The 22,336-nt window shown below is 56.5% G+C and overlaps 1 protein-coding gene and 1 long non-coding RNA gene across 2 annotated transcripts in view; both read right to left on the bottom strand.

The window, feature by feature from the left end:
- Positions 1 to 1,325: 1,325 nt before the first annotated feature.
- The window catches only part of GAS6 (growth arrest specific 6), a 46,718-nt gene continuing 25,707 nt past the window's right edge, over positions 1,326 to 22,336 (bottom strand). The window contains exons 5-15 of the mRNA XM_084879838.1: positions 20,270 to 20,392; positions 19,242 to 19,364; positions 17,101 to 17,223; positions 16,197 to 16,318; positions 14,093 to 14,211; positions 13,560 to 13,749; positions 11,362 to 11,526; positions 9,702 to 9,870; positions 4,555 to 4,727; positions 2,866 to 3,094; positions 1,326 to 1,888 (exon numbers count right to left, since the gene is read on the bottom strand). Coding sequence (XP_084735964.1) covers positions 1,734 to 1,888; positions 2,866 to 3,094; positions 4,555 to 4,727; positions 9,702 to 9,870; positions 11,362 to 11,526; positions 13,560 to 13,749; positions 14,093 to 14,211; positions 16,197 to 16,318; positions 17,101 to 17,223; positions 19,242 to 19,364; positions 20,270 to 20,392 — 1,691 coding nt within the window. The 3' untranslated portion in view covers positions 1,326 to 1,733. The remainder of the gene's footprint in view (positions 1,889 to 2,865; positions 3,095 to 4,554; positions 4,728 to 9,701; positions 9,871 to 11,361; positions 11,527 to 13,559; positions 13,750 to 14,092; positions 14,212 to 16,196; positions 16,319 to 17,100; positions 17,224 to 19,241; positions 19,365 to 20,269; positions 20,393 to 22,336) is intronic.
- Positions 14,223 to 16,190, bottom strand: LOC311620476. The gene is made up of 3 exons (XR_014794699.1): positions 15,909 to 16,190; positions 15,681 to 15,718; positions 14,223 to 15,300 (listed from the first exon to the last, which is right to left on the bottom strand). It is a non-coding gene; the product is annotated as an uncharacterized lncRNA (long non-coding RNA).

Below are 22,336 nucleotides of genomic sequence, written 5' to 3'. Positions count from 1 at the left end.
GGACCTGGGGGCCTACACACCTCTGCCTTCCTGTGTCCTTGCCAAGTCACCCTTGTGCCTTCATGCCTCAGTCTGGTCCTCTCAGGTGACCTTGGCCCAGGAGGTCCCTCGGGATGGGTGTCTGTGCTTGCCAACTCCTTCCAGTGACACGGGGACCCCTGCCCCTTCAAGGGGGAGCCAGGCCTCTGGTAAAAGGGACTATTGCTTCCCCCCACGAGGTGCACTCGGGGTCACCCACCTGGCCCACCCAGCCAGGCGGGGCCTCGCACACCGTCCTCGAGGCCACCCTCCTCTTCCTCAGAAAGTCAGAGGGGCGAAACCCACTGCACGTTTCACGTTCATTATTTAGCTGTGAGTGGATTCTTCAGGCTCCGTCCACCCTCCCGAACCCTGCTTATCTCTGAGTCAAGTTGTGACTTATAAACTCACGCTCAGCGGCCAGGAGGACGCAAAGACACCGACACCTGAGCCGCCTGACTCTGTGCTGGGCTAATGCGGCTTTTGGGAGCTAATTCCATCCTGGAGGAATGACGGAGCCATGGACACTTGGCTGCCATCTGAGGAACAAGGTCTGAAAGGAAGCACAACCCGAACCTGCCCGACCTCCTCCTCCGACCACACACTGGAGTTTGGTACTAAAAATAAAAGAAACTCAGTCTTCCAGTGCAGCCCCCACCAGATGTCGAAAGCTCCTCTGGGGCCCTCTGCTTGAACATCACTGTGATGGCGCCCCCGGCTGTCGGGATCAGGTACAGCATGGACATGTCCCACTGTACTCTCCCAGGCTGGGTCCTGGTCTCCTGCTCAGGACCGCAGGCCACAGTGACCTCTGCTGTGTGTGTAGGGCTCCCGGCACCCACGTGCACTTCCCCACAGCTGGCGTTGTCATGGCTCCTGGCTCTCCCGGGGTCAAGGTGAGGTCTGTCTGCTCCATCCCCTGATGGGCCAGGGGCACCAGGAGCGAGGCCCAGGGGGAGCCGGATGCAGGGCCCACCTCCTGGCTCCGTTCCAGCTGTTCCCAGCCTCAGAGAAGATATGGGACGGAGGGGCCGGCCCTATGCTTCCATTTACCCCACTGCCCTGCTCGGGAGGGCGCCCAGGGCCAGCCGGTCCCTTCCCCAGCGAGGTGGGCTCATTTCTCTTACAGAGCCCAGCTCCACCCAGGACTGGAGCTCAGGTGGGCACCAGGGAGATGCCGGTGAGCGAGCAGAGGTGAGGTCCGTGCACGAGGCCTCCCTCGGCCTCAGACCCTTGATTCCTTCAGTCGTCTCACCCCGAGCTGTCGAGCACTGAGGCTGCAAGGAGCAGAGACCGCCAACACAGAGTTAAAAAGGTTTCTGTAAATAGTTTATTTCCCCATAGTTTTAGGTCAGAAAGAAGCATCTGGTAATAAAAATAACAGAGAATTATGTTCCTGGGTCCCCTCGGGCCGGTGCGGGCCCCCTACCTCCACCCTCAGGCCGGCTCCTCCGAGCCCAGCTTCACGCAGGACGCTCTGGGGGGTCGGGGTGTGCTTCTGGGTCATTAACATTAGTCTTCTCACGTATTTACACATATATTACAAGGCAAAGAAGGTCTCCAAAGGAACTCAGCTGGCGAGGAGGATTCAGTGTTTCAGGGAGCTAGCTGCTCGCGGGGCGGGCTGGGGTGACTGCCGCCTTCCCGTCTGGCTTGCTTTGGGAAGAAAGCGTGATGGGGGCTCTGGGGCCGCTCCCCTCGCAGCAGCCGTCACTCTAGGGGCTGGCCGGCTTGACGGGGGGACAGGAGTGCGACGAGATGTCGCTGTGCTTGTAGGAGGCCTCGTCCAGGTCCAGCGCCTTCTGGTTGACCTCGAGCGTCATGCAGCCGTGGTAGAAAGCCGTGACCGGCGCTGAGGTCACCGGCACATCTGGGCAAGAACAAACACTGTCTCAGGAGGCTGGGCTCCCCACCCTGGCGTGCCCACCGCAGCCACAGCGCTCAGTCCCGGCCTTCCTCCTCAAGGACACCGATTCCTTTTCTCCAGGACATCACTGTCCCTCGTATGTGCCCACAGGCAAGCACGGACCATCTGCCAGCCAGGCTCTGGCAAGAAACCCTCCTCTGCCCCACAAGGAAGTGCACTCAGATAATCACGTCGGTTAAATAAATATCATCTCCTTGGCCCGAATGAATCATTCATGCTGCAGGGCCGCCGGGCCCTTTCTCTGTTTAAAAAAAGCTCTGTTTATGAAAACTAGATGGGAGTTTGTGTCTGGTAGCCAAGACCGAAATCTGCTGTCCCCAGCATGGGAAGACAGGCCGGGGCCACGGGGGCACACGGAGACCGGCTTACGTCATCGGCACCTGGCTCTCACCTGCCCTGATCATTTTGCCCTGACCATTCGGCTCATGGCAGGCCCCAGGGGCAAGGCCACTCTCCGTCTGATCAGAAACAGGTCCAGCCCCTCCTGTGGGCGGCAGCTGTGCACTGCCCTCCCCACTCCGAGCCCTCTGCCCGACTCAGGAGGGGTTGGTGATTCCTCGGCTCACTGCTGCAGCAGCGGGGCACCAGGACCCAGGGGGAAACCGGCCTGGGGCACTGGCACCTGGCTCCAGCCTGCTTCAGGTCAGCTGGGCCTTCCCATGGGCATTGGCTGGAGTCACCGCCTGATGTATGTTCCTAGGGGCATGTTCTCAACCTCAGCCAATAAGCTGCTAGGCTGGTGTTGGTGAACATGCATGCTCACAATGCCAGCCGATAAACCCACCTGTATTCTCTCTTGTTCAAAAGCAAAAGTGCATCTTCGTGCAGAAACTCCTAGGCTGTTGGGGGCATGCAAGTCGGGGGTGGTCAGAACAGCCAGTGCCCCCACCTCTGAGCCCGCAGCCCACAGGGAGCCCTACCTGGCAGTCCCCCGACGAAGGTGAGCAGAGGGCCCTGCAGGCGCCTCCCGAGGACAGCCAGCCTCTCCTGCAGCTCCACGGGGCTCACTTCACTCTGGCCTTTGGTGCCGTCCACAGCCAGGGTGGCCCCTCCCTCCGCCACGGAGATGTTCACCACATGCTCTTGGCTGTCACAGACCTTGATCTCCATCAGGGCCAGGGTGACGTTCTCCACAGCCAAGATGACCAGCTGCAAGGGAGAAGCACACCTGAGCACCCAGGGGTGGGTGTATGTGGGGGTGCAACCCAGCAACAACCCTGTGTGCCTTGTCCTGGGCTGGAGGCCTGCTGGCCTTCCCCATGCCCTGCCCTCTCCATGGGGGCAGGGGTCACCTGTTGGCCAGGAGGCATCACGGGAAGCCACCAGCACAGAACAGCAAGGGTGGGCAGCAAACATAAACAACCCAGCAGGCAGTGGGGCTCTGCAGTCTGGGATGCTCATGGCAGACATGCCTCTGACAACACGGGCCAGAAACACTGACAGCACAGAACAGAAACACACTCTATGACACGGATCAGAAACACACTCTATGTCATGGGTCAGAAACACACTCTATGACATGGGTCAGAAACACACTCTATGATATGCGTCAGAAACACACTCTGACAGGAGAAACCCTCCATAGCACAGGCAGTCTTGCCCTCTCCTCCTTCACTCTCCCCGCCTGGGTGGTCACCACAGCTGTTTATTGCGAACGCCGGGGACTGGTGTGAACGTGCACCTGTGCTTGGTGGTGGTAAGTGCGTATGGGCGTAAACCAAACCGGTCAGTGCCTAGTCCTGGTCAGCAGAAGAGCCTGACTGCCTTTGAGGACAGGGTGACTTGAACCCGCACCCCTGAGGGTCAGCCACGGCCCCCCCCCCCCCCCCCCCCCGCCGCCTTTGGACAGATACGAGTGAATAAAACCTACTTCCAGGGCCTCCTCTAAGAAAACAGTCAGCCCCAAGACCAGAGATAGTTGGCTTAGAGTCGGGGGGCAGTAGGGAGTGGTGGGGTCTGCGTCGAAGTGGACAGGGCAGGCTGGGTGGAGGGGCAGCTGTACTCAGAGCTCTGTTATAGTGTGTTTCTGACCCACGGTGTAGACTGTGTTTCTGTTCCGTGTTGTCAGAGGCCTGTTCTGCAGCACGAGCACCCTGGCTGCAGGGCCCGGCTGCCTGCTGGGATGTTTATGTTTGCTGCCCACCCTGCTGTTCTGTGGTGGTGGCTGCCAGAGAGCAATGTTCTCAGAGGGTTCGAGCTGTGTTTGCACATCTGACTTTTCAAGAGAAACTGGAAATCTGAGTTTGTTAGAGAAATCACCCGATTTAAATATGAGCAACCAATTCAAACAGTTCTAAACCGCAGAGCTGGCCAGCTGTATAGGCAGGACGGTCATCCCATCACACAGCTGCCTCAAAGGCCCCTGAGCTCCCCAGCCCACACTGCTCAGACGGACACTGTGTCAGGGGATCTATGTCAAGTGTCCCCAAGCCATGCACAGCTGGTTAGACTCTGGTGAGAGATGTGTGAGGTGGGTACAGAACTCCCAGGGCAGGGGATAGGTGACTGACCCCAGGAAGGACGCTGGGGTCCTGTGGGTGGACAGCCCTGGTTGCTTGCTGGACGCTGGGGCAGCCCCTCCACCCTGGGGGCGGGATGGGGGGTGGTACCTGCTTTTTGAGCTTCTTGGTGGAGTGGTAGTCGACCAGGGCCACGGAGAGGGCGACGGTGTGGTTGTCACCCACCAGCGCGAACAGCACCCCCGTGTCGGTGGCAGGGCGGATCTGAGCCACAACCTCTATTTCCCAGGTTGTTTCGGTCCCAACGTCCGGGGATGTTCGTGCTGCAATGAAGGCGGCGCATCAAGAGGCCATACAGACGCGGGAGAGGTGGGAGTGAGCAGAGAGCACCCGCAGCAGCCCCAGCCCTGCCTGGCGCCGCAGAGCAGCTGGGAAGCCGACCAAGGACTCAGCGCTGAGCTCTTAAGAAGCCATCACTGTTTGAGCCAACAGCCCACTGCTGGGAAGGGACAGGACAACCCAGGCACTTGATTCAGTCAAAAGGCACTGGGGCCACTGCTGGCAGCTGCTCCTTCCTGGGCAGGCCAGTGCCCTGGTCTCCCGAACGCCCCGGGAGTGACGGACTGACCACCAGACTGGACAGGCAGGCGTGCTGTGCTGTGTGGGCCTGGGCTCCCTCACTGTCTCTCCTGCAGGACTCAGCTCTTCCACAGAACGTGTTGGAGGCCACAGCCTCAGCACCGCTGCATCTGACCTGTGGCTTTCAGGCAGTTCTACAAGGTTGGCTGCACTTTGAAGGGTTTAAACTGCAATGCAAATGTGAGCTGCCACGAGCATCATCCCAACAGACCACATACAATTGTGTATTGTGAGCTGCAGCTTTCTTACTATTCCAATGCCTCAGTGGGGTGATTTTTATTTACATGCATCGTATGTCATATAAAAGTGATATGATATACCATATTTGATGCATCTAAAGGAAATCTAGAATAAAAGAGTGATATGCTAATTAGACCGGACAGCCAGATGATCTTCCAGACAACCTTCTGGATGAAGCCGGGGCTGTGAGAGTAGAGGCAAGCCGCTGTGGCTGCAAGGGCTGAGACCCTTGCAGAAATTTTGTGCATTGGGCCTCTAGTAGGTATATAATATGTCTATATCTTGCACAAACAGTTCCAAAAACCCCATTTTGGTGGGAAGGGCTGGATTGTGGTTCTCGGAGGGCAAATACCACCCCATGCTTCCTCCTTATGTTTGAATCACCTGCTCATGAAGAAGCAAGAGGAAGCCTCTGCCCTCTTGGTTTTAAGTGTTTCTATCTCACAAGAACTTGAAAATCCTGACGGAGGAGGGTGTTCAGGCAGAATGACACTGAAGCAATGTTGCACGCGTCCGAGCTCAGGTGAACCAAGGGTGAATCATGATGCTATTTTTGTCTCCCCACTGGACTGTGAGCTCCTCGGATTATCTGTGGGTCCCATCCCTAAGTGGGGTCAGTTCTCAATAACTGTCCATTGAATCGAGTGCACACAGAATTTAAAAATAACTATAAAATAATTACATTATACATTTTATACACACACACACACACACACACACACACACACACACACACACGTTCCTCTGTTGCCAAGTTTCCTTTTAGCTGTGAAGGGAGAGAGAAGAGTGTTCTCTGGTGTGTGAGTTTCTCCTCTGATGGTGTTTGGGCCCACGGCTGGTTGTTGGAGCATGTTGAAGGCACCAGTGCCTTCTGGGAACTGTTCTCAGACACCGGCTTCTCGGACCTCGAGACCTAGTGAGTCCACCCGGACTTTGAACTACTGCAGATTGAAAGAAAGAGTACGGAACCTGTGATTTCCCAATGAGTCCGTTATAAAGTGGACATTGATGGTATAGCTCAAGACTCATTAAAAATGCATAGATTCTGAATACTGTTTGGACTTGGCTGTCACAGAACTTACAGATAAAAACCACACAGCAAAGAGGGGAAGCAGACCAGGACGTGCACAGTAATGGGAATATTTGTAGTCACGGGAAGTTATGCCTGTAATGTCTCCGTTACACCTTGAAAAATGTTTATAATTCAAGTGAAAAAAGAAGTAAGCGTTTTATATTATATGATTTGATATTGAACATGATGATGTCCTCACTTTGTATGTATAAAGATGAAGACTAAAGGAACAATGTATGTATTATACTAGGAGGTACGATTAGGAGTGAATGGTTCTTTCTTCCAAAATACCTTTAATGACACGGTCGTGCTCTGGTCCTTAAAGCAAAGATACAAGGGGGCTGGTGATACAGGGTCCCGAGAGGAGGGCCTGTCTTGCTGAGGAGGAGAAGCAAGTCTCACCTCCTCCGAGCTGGATGGGCCCTCCTTTACCCAGAGGCCCCTCGGTGTGCTGGAGGTGATGTGAGGAGGTGAGGTCTGGAGGGAGCATGCTGCCGGCCCTGGGCTGAAGAGCAGGGGAAAGGCCAAGTATGGAAGTTTAATTATAAAAGGCCCAGAGTTTAGGGACAGAGAGGCTGGGACACCCCCATGGGACTCGTGCAAGGTGGGAATGAGAGTCAGGGCAAAGCCAGAAATGGCCCCAGGAGAGATGGCATTGCCATGATGCTGGGACCCTGGACCCGGTGGACTGTGGAAGAGAGAACATGAGGAATTCCCACAGAGCCTGCTTGGACCAGGTGTGGGCCCGGAGCCAGAGAGATGCAGGAAGCACCGGTAAGAGCCATCACACAGAGAAGGCTCTGGACGGGGTGTCCTGCGGGCTCCAGGGGGCCAATGAACCCACTTGCACAATTCTGTGTGTATTTTCCTGGGCCAGGATGCATGGCTCTCCTAGCATTCTCAAGCTCAGAGCCACTCAGGCCTATGAGCCCAGGCATAGTGACGAGAAACAAAGGTTGATTTTAAACCTATCTAAGGAGAAGATTAGGGAAAACCGGAATCAAACCACAGAGTTGCTTAGCCATCCAGCACCATCCAAATCACTCATGCCACATTCTGAGGATGGCATTTCTATCATCGGGCAATCCATAACGTGACTTGGGATGTTAATTCATGTCTTATAAAGTTTATGTTTAGGGGAATGCTCACTTGTCAGCATGTCAGGATCATTTGTTTTTACTGTAAATTGTCACTCATTTGATAATAAAAGGAAAGATAGCTGTATTGTGTTTTGTTTTAAGAAATTGGGCCCTGCTTTACAGATGCCAGGAGGGCTTCTGGGCCCGCCCTCTGCAGCTACCATCCTTAGTGAGTTACTGATGAATGAGTGGTTTCCAGCTGACCTCAGCCCCACCCCCTCACCATCTCCACCATCCCCACACAGCTCAGCGTGTGCCACTCCTGCCTGCCTCTGTCTGCCCCATCTCCTGCCTTCTTCCTGCTGTGCAGTATTGCACAGAGATTCACCTTCCTTTCATGGCGCTGTCTGTCGCCAGGTGTCAATGGAGAGCTCCTTGGTTGCTTTCAACACTGGCTCGGGAGCCTCAATTCTTTTGGGAGCAACAGCCTTCTGGGCAGTGTCTGGGCCTGGCTTACCGGCTTCTAGTCATCCTTCCCCCATTCTCCTCTTTCTTTAAAACTTGGGCTCAAGCAGCTGCCAGGCTGGGAGCGGCCAGGCCCGGAGCAGCCGGGTCTGGTACGGCCAGGCCCGGAGCAGCGACTGCCAGGCTGGGAGCGGCCAGGCCCGGAGCAGCCGGGTCTGGTGCCGCCAGGCCCGGAGCAGCAGCTGCCAGGCTGGGAGCGGCCAGGCCTGGAGCAGCCGGGTCTGGTGCCGCCAGGCCAGGAGCAGCGGCTGCCAGGCTGGGAGCGGCCAGGCCCGGAGCAGCAGCTGCCAGGCTGGGAGCGGCCAGGCCCGGAGCAGCCGGGTCTGGTGTGGCCAGGCCAGGAGCAGTGGCTGCCAGGCTGGGAGCGGCCAGGCCCGGAGCAGTGGCTGACAGGCTGGGAGCGGCCAGGCCCGGAGCGGCCGGGACCGGAGCAACCGGTCCCAGAGCAGCCGGGTCGGGTGCGGCCAGGCCTGTAGCAGCAACAGCCAAGTCCAGAGCAACTAGGTCGGGAGCGGCAGTGACCAGACCCGGAGCAGCTGGTTGTGGAACGAACCAGAGCAACAGAGGCCAGGCCCGGAGCAGCCAGGCCCGAAACAGCTCGCTCCTCGCCTGTACCTGCCCATGGCTGCCTCTCAGACATGGCTGGAAACTTTTGCGGGAACTTGAGGGTCTGCTGAATCAAGTGATGAAGGCTTAGATCTGGATGTGTTGAGTTAGTATAGCGCTGGGGTGTTGATCTGTGAGTGCCTTGGGTGGGGCCTGGATGAGGCTGGTTGACCTATTTGAAAATGTCTTTTGTGTGAAGTGTATCATTGGGCATGTGGAGGTATTATTGATATGAGAAAATGCTAAGCAACAGATTTACTATCTGAAAAGGGATTTACTATCGGGGAAAGGGAGGGAGGAAGAGACTGAGCATAAACTGTGCACCTATGGATGAGGACAATGGGGGATGGGGAGGGGGCAGAGGGTGGGGTGGGAACCTGGTGGAGGGGGGAAGAAATGAGGAACCTTTGTAATAATATGAACAATAAAGATTGATTTAAAAAAAAAAATAAATAAATAAAACTTGGGCTCACTGGAGTCCCTGAATCAGCCGCACTGTGACTTTTAGATTCTGCCCCCTTTGAATGCCTCATGAGTCCCTGGTGGTGGCAATGCCGCATACACTTTGGGAGCTTCTCCATCCACTTGGACAAACCCAAGGTTGTCTTCCCTCAGAGCCCTCTGCAGAGGCCCTCTTAGAGTCTTCTGGCCCTCCTCAGTCTCTCCAGCTCAGCCACCACCACACCAGCAGCGGGGCCTCTTCTCTCCGTCTCTCCATCTGCCATTTCTTCCTCATGGGCCAACACAAAACAGGCCCGAGAGGCAGGGCCTGCGCCCCCCGCCCGCTGCCTCCTACCCCACAGCCCATGGTGGGCCCCGCTTGCCCCTGACATTGCCATCCCAGGTAAGAAGCTGTTCCTTGGTTTTCCATTGCCTAGGTCAGTGGTCGGCAAACTCATTAGTCAACAGAGCCAAATATCAACAGTACAACGATTGGAATTTCTTTTGAGAGCTAAATTTTTTAAACTTAAACTTCTTCTAACGCCACTTCTTCAACATAGACTTGCCCAGGCCGTGGCATTTTGTGGAAGAGCCGTACTCAAGGGGCCAAAGAGCCGCATGAGGCTCACGAGCCGCAGTTTGCTGACCACGGGCCTAGTGTATATTGGCTTCCCCACCGAGGAGCCCAGACTCACTGTAGTCGAGGCTGTAGAAAGCAAACCCACTGCCCGGGTAGAAGGAGCCTTTCTCGGTCACAGAGAAGCACTGCATCTTCGTGTTCATTTTCACTGTTTCTTGGATGGTGGTGTCTTCGCCATTCATCAAGTTCCAGCTCCTCATGCAGCCATCCAGGCGGGGGTTTATCTGGAAAGATAGAGAAATCCCAGTGGTTTCCCCGCAGCCACGGTCTCCCAGACACCACGAGGAGAGGACACCTGGCGGGTGCCACCCTCGTCAGAGGAACGGGGTACCCCCTGGCCAGGCCCATGAAGATTGGCTGCAAGACGGCCGAACCCTACGTGGGGAGGTTGTCTGTCTCACAAAGGGGCGCTGTCCTCGACAAATGACTGACTGCAGAACCCCTCTGAGTGTGGCACCCACGGTGGGCCCCCCTTCCCTGCAGTCTGAGAACGCGAATTGTGTTGTGAACCCCACCTGCTCTGTCTGCATCGGTGTCCCCATGTGTAAAACAGAGTAGGGAGCACTGGCCACCAGCTGAAAGGATGTGCAGCACTTATACCACAGCTGTGCCTGGTCTTCTTACCCGGCACCCAAAAAAGCACCACGGATGTAAAAAATCAGTATTCTTGGGGCCAGGAATACTGATTCCAGCCCGGCCACCCACTTTCTAGATGGTTTTAAGCAAATCAGGGCACTTCCGCTTGGATCTGTAGAATGAGGAGGCATAAGGGTTGCAACTGGTAACTGTGGGATGGAACAGGGCTGGTCCTGGAGGCCGTGGGCAGGACAGGACGTCCCTCCCCTCCCCTCTGGAGGGAAGATAGTGCTAATACCACCCACCGTGCAGAACACCAACTCATGACTCATATCTGGTGTGGAAACCATTGTCGCAGTGCCAACGATCCTGGCCCCGGACATCAGCATGCCGGGAGAGGGAGAAGCACAGATGAGGGGCAAAGGCACGTGGTGCGGGGAGGGTGGGAAAGGCAGGACACTAAATGTAATCAGTGCTGACCGCCCCGTTAGGCCTTTTCCCCTACAGAAACCCCGGCAGGGTCAACAATCCAAATGTTCTTAGGAATTGCCCGAAAAAGCGGATTGCTCTTTTTGTTCAAGAATAATTTCACTGTTTTTTTTTTTTAATTTTATTTTAAACTTTATACAAAGTGTATCATTTTATTATTTATTTATTTATTTTTAAAAAATATATTTTATTGATTTTTTTACAGAGAGGAAAGGAGAGAGATAGCTAGAACGTTGATGAGAGAGAAACATCGACCAGCTGTCTCTTGCATACCCCCTATAGGGGATGTGCCCGCAACCAACGTACATGCCCCTGACCAGAATCGAACCTGGGACCTTTCAGTCTGCAGACCGACGCTCTACCACTGAGCCAAACCGGTTTCGGCAAATTCACTGTGTTTTTGTCTCCACTGCAAAACTGACACTTTTGTTATCAATTCAGAGGAAAGCTCACGTGATTCTCATAGGAAATGACGGTGAGATAGATGCTATCAGTTGCACCTGCTGCTTGTTCACTTCCGGGAAAACTTGATCTTTCTCTGGGACCTTCACCCAATGTAGTTAACCAGCACAGGGCAGCTCACAGCTAACCCATGTCTCAGCCCGACCCCAGGCCCTGACCCTGACCCCAGGGGCGAGTGACACACTTACAGGCTGGACAAGGTCTTTCTCCTTGAAGGGAATGCCTCCCACGGTGAGGTTGAGGTGGTACAGGCCCCTGACCTGCTGAAACAGATTCCCGGCCACCACGATCTTCATCACGGCATCCTTGTTCACCTTGATGACCAGACTCTGCTCCAGCTCCTCAATGGAGACCTGGGGAAACCGGCTATGAGAGTGGGAGTGTGCCATCTGAGGAGCACAACCTCGGGGGACCACGCTCATCACCACCCAGGACCACAGGACACCCCACCTCAGGATAACATGCCCATCATCCACACCTCCTCCCTGCCTCCATGTGCCCATACAGCCTCCATGTGGGCGGTGCCCGGAGGCCGTGGGCAGGACAGACATTCCTCCCCTCCCCTCTGAGGGAAGATAGTAATAATACCACTCCCTATTCCTCGCCCGTCCTCTCCCTATAAGGGAGTCCATTTGGAGCCATTTTTCTCATCCACTGTCTCATAGCACTTCCCTGAACCTCAGCCAGGGAGTGGGAACTGTGGCTGACATCACACCCCACTGGGCCAGCCCTGATGTCACCACCCCACTGGGCCAGCCCTGATGTCACCACCCCACTGGGCCAGCCCTGATGTCACCACCCCATTGGGTCAGCTCTGATGTCATCACCCCAGTGGGGCAGCCTGATGTCACTGGGTCAGCCCTGATGTCACCACCCCACTAAGTCCATCACTGCACTCCCATTTTGGTCCTTCTTATCTTCAGCCGTGCACCACTGAAGGCAGGAGAACACATTTTATTTCTAAATCTCCAACACTCATCTCAGAACCTGGCATCCACTAGATGCTAAATGAACACATGAGTTCATCCTAAGACTTTTCATTCTTTTCCACTTTCTGTGTAGAAAATGTTTTAAAACCTATCCCTCTATATATCGTGTATCTCCCTCATCTTCCAGAAATCGACCAGTCTCCTCTTTGGCTAATGTGGAGAAACATTTAGGTACTTGGGTCTGAGTTTGGTCAAAAGAGCGTGGTGTCTGTATGTGGGGTGCTGTGGTGGCAGGGACTGGTTAGAAACGGTGGACAGATTGGAAAGAAATCCTCAAGGACCAGCTCCTTGTCAGGGTAGATGGTACCTCTGTTGACTGACTGGCCATCCTGCCCCCACTTCCTCACCTGGGCACCGTCTCCAACCACCCAGGACCCCTCACACCCACAACCATGGAGGGAACACCTGCTTCAACCTGTGCTGAAGGTGGCTTCCTTCCAGATTTGGTGTTTTATCTGCAGCGTTGCCACGTTGGCACTTTAAGAGGTTAGGAGAGAAGGAACTAAGCTGTACTTGACAGGACAGAAATATTAGCAAACATCCAAGTGTTTTCATTCACAAAGGCTGGGTGACCTTTTCCATTTTATCTCCACTTCTAAAGGAAAAGAGAACGTTTTCTTCATTTCTCGTCCAAGTGTTTACTTTTAAAAGCCCACTTCCAATGATGGAGCCTCTGAGCTGTTGGAGGGAGCCTGCAGCTTCCCAGGCTGCTTTGCTCCGGGTGTGGGAGGCAGGACAAGACAGAGTGCTCCAAAGCTAACATCTGGCGGAACAGCTGCCTCCAGGTCAGGTCTCAGCAGGACATTCTCCATAACAAGGCACCCGAGGGTGAGTTCAGCAAGAACAGGGCAAACACCAGAAGTCAAAGCCCGGGACAGAGTCAGTGTGTCCATCTGAGCCTGCCTTATTCGGACAGGTGAGCTCCTGGAGCCTGGACAGGCCACGTGGAGACGGAGCAGGTGCCTGGACCCTGGCCAGGGTTTCTCAGCCGGAGCACTATGAACAGTCTGAACTGGAGGGTTCACTGCAGTGGGGCATTCTGTGTGCTGCAGGGTATCCAGCAACCTCCCTGGCCTTGACCCAGTGCCTTGGTCCTCTACCCACAAACTGTGACTCCAGATACAGACACGTCTCCTGGTGGAATTTCCCCTGCTGAGAGTCATGGCTCTCGAGGTGGGAGCTATGCTCTGATTACATGATGAGCTAATGCCCCATTGGACTGCAAGTTCTGGGGGCGGCAGGGGCGGGGGTGGGGGGAAGCGCAGGATGAGAGGAGGGAGAGCAGAGGGCCTGTCCTGCCAGGTGCAGTCCCCACCAACTGTTGAGTGTGTGAGCGAATGAGTAATTGCCTGAGCCTCATCCCAGGGGACCCAGGAGGGGTCGTGGGCCACACTCACCGTCTGCCACATGCCGTGGTTGATGATGGGCCCGCTGCTGGTGACGCGGCCGACGCCCTGGTAGCGGAGCTGCAGCTCCAGCCGCCCGGCCCGCAGGCCCAGGACGATCCAGTTGCTGCCTTGATGGCCTCCAGCAAAGAAGAGGATGCCTTCGGGGTCAAAGGTCCTGAAGTCAAACTCGGCCACCAATCTGAGTGCGGCATCGAGACACAGAGTGGTTAGACGCAGGCCGGTGAGAGCTCACACTGGCCCCAGCAAGAGAAACAGGAAAGCAGGCCAGCATCCTGTGGCAACCCCTGCCACGGCCCCCACCCCACAGGCACCCGGGGCAAAGTGCCTACGGGATGTGTCTTGCTGGTGTTGACCCAGAGCCCAGCACCCAGCACGAAATCCGCCCTGTGGCTGAGTCAGTGCCAAGACTGAGCTGATAGCCAGGGCAGCCAGGACCATTCTGGGTGTCATCCTGGGAACCTGGGGAGCTGAGCATCATATGGCCATTTCCCAGGGGCCTGCTGGGTCAGCCACCTCCTCACCTCGTGGGCTGCAGCCTTTTGAAGCGCAGCCTGATCACTGGCGTCCCGCTGAACATGCGGCCCAGGTACAAGGACTTCATGCTTTTGGCCACATTGAAAGGCACACAGGGCAGAATGTCCTGTGGGAACGGGAGCGCGTCAGGCAGGGGCATGCCCTGGTTCAGCCCCTCTTCCGGCTCTGAAGGGCCCGCCAGACGCAGGCCCAGCCCTCTGTGTCCTGCCACTCACCCCGCCCGGCGAGGGCCCTGGCACACACACAGGTAATGCTTGGTGTCAGGGCTCAATTCCTGCTAAAACCCCTCAAGACTCCGTGAGAGCCCACCCACTGCGTGGGGCTCCCAGGAGAGGCTGGACCCAGTCTCCCCAGAAGCCTCGGGCTATTGCACTCCCAGCGGGATCCCCTTGGTCGGCAAACTCATTAGTCAACAGAGCCAAATATCAACAGTACAAAGATTAAAATTTCTTTTGAGAGCCAATTTTTTTTTTTTTTTAACTTAAACTTCTTCTAACGCCACTTCTTCAAAATAGACTCGTCCAGGCTGTGGTATTTTGTGGAAGAGCCACACTCAAGGGGCCAAAGAGCCACATGTGGCAATTTGCTGACCAGTGCCCTAGAGCACTTCTCCCTGCTCTGCCATAGCCATCTTCCCTGCCAATGTTCCTTTCCCTCTTATTTAAAAAAACAACAACTATGAAATATTTCAAACCTACACAAAGTGTAGGGAATAATAAAAAGCAACTATAAAATACTGTAAAATCAATAAAATACGGAGGCTTTGGAGGCTGGTGTTTCTGGATAGTTGCCATCCACTAATTTGGTTTCCCAATGTCCTAGGGGCAGTAGCAAAAATGTTAGCATCTGGTAGCTGGAAAGCACTTGTATGCTTTCGTTGATTAGTCAGACCATTTTCTAGGTTTTGTTTTACTTGTCTGGGCATGCATTTTATTTATTGGAAGAATTCTTCATAGATAATGATATGGTTGAAATTAAAAAAAAATCAGTTGAGCAGTATTTGGAGACTCCAGCTTCCCTGAAGCTCATCTCGACCAGGTGACATGAGTCAGGTGTGCTTTGTTATTCCTATTGTTCCTCTGGTTACTGGAGGCTGCTTTACAGTGCAGCTCCTCCCTGCCAGCGGGACACAGCGGTGTGAGCCCCAAGCGGGTGGTCAGGGGCCAGCCAGAGTCAGGAGGCATTGACTGCACACCTGAGGGACCCCAGAGTCAGGGGGCATGGAGGGCACACCTGAGGAACCCCAGAGTCAGGGGGCATGGAGGGCACACCTGAGGGACCCCAGAGTCAGGGGGCTCAGAGGGCACACCTGAGGGACCCCAGAGTCAGGGGGCTCAGAGGGCACACCTGAGGGACCCCAGAGTCAGGGGGCTCAGAGGGCACACCTGAGGGACCCCAGAGTCAGGGGGCTCAGAGGGCACACCTGAGAGACCCCTGAGTCAGGGGGCTCAGAGGGCACACCTGAGGGACCCCTGAGTCAGGGGGCTCAGAGGGCACACCTGAGGGACCCCAGAGTCACGGGGCTCAGAGGGCACACCTGAGGGACCCCAGAGTCAGGCGGCTCAGAGGGCACACCTGAGGGACCCCAGAGTCAGGGGGCTCAGAGGGCACACCTGAGGGACCCCAGAGTCACGGGGCTCAGAGGGCACACCTGAGGGACCCCAGAGTCAGGGGGCTCAGAGGGCACACCTGAGAGACCCCTGAGTCAGGGGGCTCAGAGGGCACACCTGAGGGACCCCAGAGTCACGGGGCTCAGAGGGCACACCTGAGGGACCCCAGAGTCAGGCGGCTCAGAGGGCACACCTGAGGGACCTTCAGGGCAAGGATACATCGTTTCCGTGCCAGCGATGCACACTGCAGATCCACACCACCCGGTCCGTGGTGGTGTAGGGAGCTGCTGTAGCGACCTCATAGATACAACCAACCCCCTGGGTGGGACCAGCACGTCTTCCACCCCACCTCTCTCCACGTAGCCCCAAGCACACCAGGCCTTTCAACAAAAGCATTTTTCCCAGCAGCCCTGTCCGCCTGTTTGGACAGCTCAGTCAGTTGAGGACAAGGCGGAGCATCCCGGCTACAGGTGGGTGCTACCTCGCAGGTGTTCATGTCCCGGGACAGCTTGAGGCCCCCGCGTCCGTTGCAGTGGCAGGTGTAGGTTCCCGGGGCGTTGACGCAGGCCTGCTCACAGCGCCCCTCCGTGCACTCGTCCACATCTGTTGGCCACAAGGGAAACGTACCCACCTCACTTTGTGCAATCACACATGCTTGCTCTCTGAGGGCATCCATGGCGTGTTCGGTGACTTGGGAGGCACTCACCTCCAAGCCCCCACTTCCAGAGGCCCCACCCTGGTCTCCCCGCAGCCCCAGCATCCCACCTGCTCTTTCCTAGAGGAGCAGTGTCTGTACAAGGTGAGGGAGGGTGTTAGGACGAGTGAAGCCTGCCACACACTCGCGGGTCAGCAAACAATGTTGTACGACGCTTGGCTTGAAGGTTCTGGGGCAGGTGTGTGCATGGACAGTAGTCCCTGGAGTGTTTGGGGGTCTCAAGAGAGATCTGGGAGAGGAGGGCGCAGGGGCTGGAACCACCCTATCACCTCCCTCAAGTTTTGGGCAGCTGCCAGGGCACCAGGCAAGAAGCTGGGGAGAGAGAACATCTCTCTGAGCTCCCCGAGGACATGGCTGGACTCAGCAGGGGAAGTGAGAGCTCACAGGCCTGACCCCAACTCCAGCTCGTTGAGCGGAGGCTGGAGAGAAGCCCCAGGGAGCCGCAGGAGCACATGTCCTTGTGTATCTATCTCTGTGCCCGTGGCATGTTGGAGAAGGTGCCCAGCTGCATTGAGAAGCCCGTGTGTGTACATATGTGTGTGGTGCACACATGTGTGATGAGCATGTGCACACAAATGCATGTACACACAGTGTACGTGTTTACATACCTGCAGTGCACGCATGTGTGTGTATGTATGTGTGCGGTGCCTGCAGCGGCTGGGATGGGTACCTCGGCAGGCCTTCTCCTGGGAGCTGAATGCGTAGCCCTCATCGCACAGGCAGGAGTAGGAGCCGGGCAGGTTCCTGCAGTGCGCCTCCCCGCAGGCGTCCGCATCTGCACACTCGTCTATGTCTGCAAAACAAGCCAGAGGACCACAGCTGTGTCCAGACTGACAGGGAGCAGGCAGCCGGCCTAGGCCGCCAGTGGGGAGCCAGGAATGTACTGCCGCCCTGCTGGCAGGCTGGCCACAGGCCCCTGAGAGCATCCTGGTCCCAGGTTCCTCCGGTCCTGACCCTGCCCTCTTCCTCTCCCTTCTCACCCCTCCCTGCCTGTTCCCTTCCTTCCATCCATTGGACTTTTCAGCTCTAGGCCCAGGAGCAGGCACTGAGGATGTAGGGACTTTCTGATCAAGGTCCTGACTGAGGTCAATTTCTGACACTGGAGAGAGCACTGCTTGGCCAGAGGTGTGCACAGACTTGTTGTTTAATTCAAATAATTGCAGCACAGGGAGGTAAAACAGTACCCCCTGGGAGCCTTCTGAGCTACAGCTCTGCCCTGTGCCCTTGAAGCCCCCTGCTTCCCTCTGGGCACCCTGGACTCAGCCTCCACGCCCCTCACACTGGGCTCTGTTCTTTGGAAATCAAACCCCAGTAATGATACATCCCCAAGGCTCTGTCCTGTATTTCCATCCACTCTGCCACTTTGGCAACCAAAACCCTGCTGTTAAAAACCCATTCCCGCTGAAGACGGTTTGGCTCAGTGGTAGAGTGTCGATCTGCAGACTGAAAGGTCCCAGGTTCGATTCCGGTCAAGGGCATGTACATTGGTTGCGGACACATCCCCAGTAGGGGGTGTGCAAGAGGCAGCTGGTCGGTGTTTCTCTCTCATCGACATTTCTAGCTCTCTATCTCTCTCCCTTCCTCTCTGTAAAAAATCAATAAAAATATTAAAAACAAAAACCCATTCCCTTCAGCAACAGAAGGAATATCTAGAAAGTGTTGGTTCTAGAAAATGTGATTATTTCAAATAACATGTGATTCCTCCTATGGCAGTGGTCGGCAAATTCATTGGTCAACAGAGCCAAATATCAACAGTACGATTGAAGTTTCTTTTGAGAGCCAAATTTTTTAAATGTAAACTTCTTCTAACACTACTTCTTCAAAATAGATTCGCCCGGGCTGTGGTATTTTGTGGAAGAGCCACACTCAAGGGACCAAAGAGCCGCAGGTGGCTCGCGAGCCGCAGTTTGCCTACCATGGTCCTATGGCAACATAAAGCCCTGTATTACAAAGCTTCCCAACGATTCCTAAGTTTTTTACAAGGATAGTTTACCAACAAACACAGGCTTTCAAACATGAACACTGTAAGACAAGCATGTCAAACTCAAAGGCTAACACGGGCCAGACAAATGAGGCATGCGGCCCTCGGCCCGGGAGTTTGACATGCTCGCTGTAAGACCTTGCTCACAGATGTCAGAATGAGCCAACACCAGCACGTGTTCCCCCAGAGCAAGTGTGTGAAACAGCCGGGTTCTCCTGTGTCAGACTGATCTGTGGTGACGCTTCAGAACCCGTGTTTCATTTCGGGAGCCAGGCTGGCCAACCCCACATCCGGGAGCTCAGAAACCCGGCTTCCCCTCGGCAAGTGCAGTGGTGGGTGCAGACTGGCACCAGCCGCACCAGGGACACGGGCAGAGCCCCCGGGAGCAGGAGGAGTCGGCTCTTCTGGGTGAGCACCCCGTGTACACTTGCGGCTCCATGGCACTGTTAGGAGGCCCAGCAGCCGCACTCCCTCGGGGCCGTGGTCTCCACCTGCGCGGGGCCAGCCTCGTCCACAGACACAGTGACTCATCCCGTCCGTGGTGCCGCCGAGATGGTGCTGGGCAGCTCCCTCGGGCTGCAGGCATGCCCGGGCATGAGCTGCTTCTGCAGAAACCCTCCTCCCTCCTGCCCTCCCTTCCAGAGCCAAAGAGGCAGCCACTGCCAACAGCCTCTTGCAGAGGAGCCAACGTGACTGCCAACTTCAGCAACTTGGCAACTGCAAAAGTGAAGGAGGGGAGGAGCCACGAGGAGAAGGGCGTGGGAAGAAGAAGAGAGTGTGGGGAGAGGTGGAGGGAGGCGGGGAAAGCCCCGGGCGGACCCAGGCCTTACCTTGGCAGATCCGGCTGTCCCGGGAGAGCTCGTAGCCGCTGTAGCAGGCGCAGTGGAAGCTGCCCGGCTTGTTGAAGCATATCTGGTTGCACCCCCCGTTCTTCTGGCTGCATTCGTTGACATCTGGGCACACACAGGACACAGAGGGACTGGGGACAGCCCGGAGGTGACGCACATCTGCCTCGAGCACGTGGCAGTGTCTGTACGTCTCTCCCCACTGCACCCGCCCCCAGGCCAGGGGCGGCGGGTCCAGGGAGCTCGCCCGTGCCGTGGGTGGTGACAATCCAGTGCCAGCTCTGTGGCCGTCCGAGAGCGGATAGGAAGAGGGCAGAAGGCTAACGTGCCCGAGGGTGGGTATGGCCAGGCAGCCGCAAGGCCCAAACACAGTGTGGCCAAGCCCCACGCAGGCTGAGCTGAGCCCTCGCGGACCACCTGTGGGCAGGGCCTCCAGTTCTGCTCAGCAGCCCCAGGAGGGGACCCCAGGAGGCCCTGAGGTCAGGCCAGACCGGAGGGAGAAGAAAGTACCCTCGTCCTGTTAATTCACTGGGGTCTGAGGCTCGGTGGGCAGCCACTAGGCTCCCGTGCGGGGTTCTTACAGCCTGCGGTGGCCCCGTCCTTTGCTCCAGCCCTGCTCTTGAGGGGAATCCCTCTGCTCCTCCCCAGCTCTCTCAGGAGTTGACCCATGGCCTCTCCCGCCGGACAGTGCCCCTGTCCCAAGAGGCAAAGCAGGGCCTCCAGCACTGATTAAACATTCTCTCTTGGGGATGACTCTCGTGAGGGGCCGGGGATGCCCTGCCACCCATCTTCTCCCTCCTTGCCCGGGAGCTGAGTGGAGGCTGACCAGTGAGGGGCCTGAGTCCTAGAACAGCCTGCAGGCACTTCCAAGCCTCCCACTCCGGTCTCAGCCAGAACGGACCAGCATGGCTGTGTCCCCACGGGGGGGCAGGATGGGAAAAGAGGGAGGGGCCCCGAAGGGAGGTCCCAATCCCCACACCTCATCCCCTGTCCCGCGGCTGTGGCGGCCTTACCTTTGTCACAGAGCCGTCCCGCCCAGCCCGCTTTGCACTGGCAGAAGAAGTTGCCCATGAGGTCCTGGCAGACTTGGGTCCCCTCCTTACTGCAGGGGTTTGGAGAGCACTGGTCAGGCAGGTCTGAGATGAAAGGAAGGAGGAAACTGTCCTGAGCTGCTCCCGGCCAGCTTGGGGGGTAAAGGGGTGAGGGGGTTCAGTCATGGTGGCAGCAGTACAGCCTCTTGCTGGACCCTTGGGCACACTGGCCTTTGGCAGGAGCACTCTGAGGCAGGTCCTGGGCACCAGTGTCTCCTCCACTGGCCCAGGCCGGCCACGTAGAACCCCACCTCTGGGCAGAACTAGGGTCACAGAACAGGCTGGCCAGACCTCTGGCTGGGTCCAGGAGGGAATGGATGCCCACACACAGGGCCAGGGTGTTGGGGTCTTGGCCCCTCAGGGAGCAAGGGAGAAGGGAGTGAGCCTGGCCCGGCCCCATGAGCTCGGACCTCCCAGGGCGCAGGTCAGCAGAGCCCTGGCCGACCCAAGGGCCTTCCAGGCAGACGTCCCCGGGGGACATCTCCACCCTCTCAGGCCAGGCCCCCTGCCCACTGAAACCATGAGCCCATCACCCTTCGCCAACATTCTTTCCACTGGGCTTGGCCTCAGTGGGAGCTCCACCCCGTCTCCTCATAGAAATCTGCCTGCACAGGACAGGGACTGCCCCTGGCCCCGGCTGCCCCGGCTGCTCCCACAGTGTTCCCAGGGTGGCAGTGCCCAGGCCGACGTGCCGGACCCACTGGCTTGGGAAGCCACCTGCCTGGGATAATAGCATGTCCATCACCAGCATCACTTCCCCCCGTTTTAGGGACCTCGGCTAAGAGACTGTCCCAGTGGAGTGCCTCCAGAGGGCTCTCCACATGACGAGGAGCTTCCATAAACACGGCTGAAGCTCCCACGTACCCCGTCTGCGTGGCGATTACACACTCCCACACTTCCAGCTGCAGAGACCAGAGTCCTGGGGGAAGCTATGCTTGCACCCAGAGTTCCAAGAATCCTCCCACGAGGCTCCTGGCCACACCAGAGTACTTCCGTCCCTTTTTCTGCCATCATCGCCACTCACTCAGGACACCGTGGAGAGGCCGGACTCCACAGACCTGAGGAAAGTTCATGCCTACAGACAACATGATGGCTGGGACACTTCTGGAGGTGGAGGAACCCCACCTGGGCTGGCCAGGCGCAGCTGGTGGAGGCACACAGCAGGTGCTGGGAGCAGCAGGCCCTGCATCCACCGCTGCTCACCTGCTGAGATTTTCCAGAGACTCTGATCGAGTGAGGGCAGGTGTGTCCTGACTCAGCCCACCACGGGCTGTGTCCACTCCGGCCTCCGACAGCATGTCCCATCCAGCTCAGCCAGAAAGCACCATGATACTGTCTGTTCCTGAAAAGCCCTTTCTCTTCCCTCATTTAAAGCTGCTTTCGCCTTTGCTCCTTGCAAGAATCTATGGTCTACAGACATTAAACATCTCCTGTGGACTCTCTGCTGTTTTCCGATCTCTCACTCCTCCAGTTCTTATCCAGGCCCTGAACAACACGAGGTTCCTGGCTGAAGCCCAAGCTGAAGGCGGAGACTATCTCGTTCAGTCAGACGTCTCCTTCAGGCAGGAACCCAGACTGCCCTCCGGAAACTTGTCAGTGCCCCTGGTGAGTGGATTGTAGCTGCACTGACAACCGATAGCAAAATTGGCTTCTCGGTTTTGTTTTTAGTTAAGGGCAGCTAGGTACACTCCCCCAGCAGCCCTAGAGACTGCGGTCATCCAGGCCAATTGCCTGTTACAACCCCCAGGCCCAGGCAGGTGGCACACCAGGCAGCAGCAGGGCAGGTGCCACCAGGGGCTTGCCAAGCAGGCGTGGCTCACACCAGCTACGCTGACATCCTCTCTGACACTCAGCACCCACTGTCCTTCACACCATGTCACTTGTGTTGTTTCCAAGGGCCACACACCCATCGACAGCACGTGAGTCAGATATTATCACCTTTTATTTTACAAAGTGAATAGCCCGGCTTAGGTAATGTGGCAGGTGGAC

The sequence above is a fragment of the Pipistrellus hanaki genome, assembly GCF_964339955.1.
Source record: "Pipistrellus hanaki genome assembly, chromosome: 3".
Classification (NCBI taxonomy): domain Eukaryota; kingdom Metazoa; phylum Chordata; class Mammalia; order Chiroptera; family Vespertilionidae; genus Pipistrellus; species Pipistrellus hanaki.
Note: the sequence above shows the minus strand (reverse complement) of the source record. Positions and strands in the feature narration are given on the sequence as shown.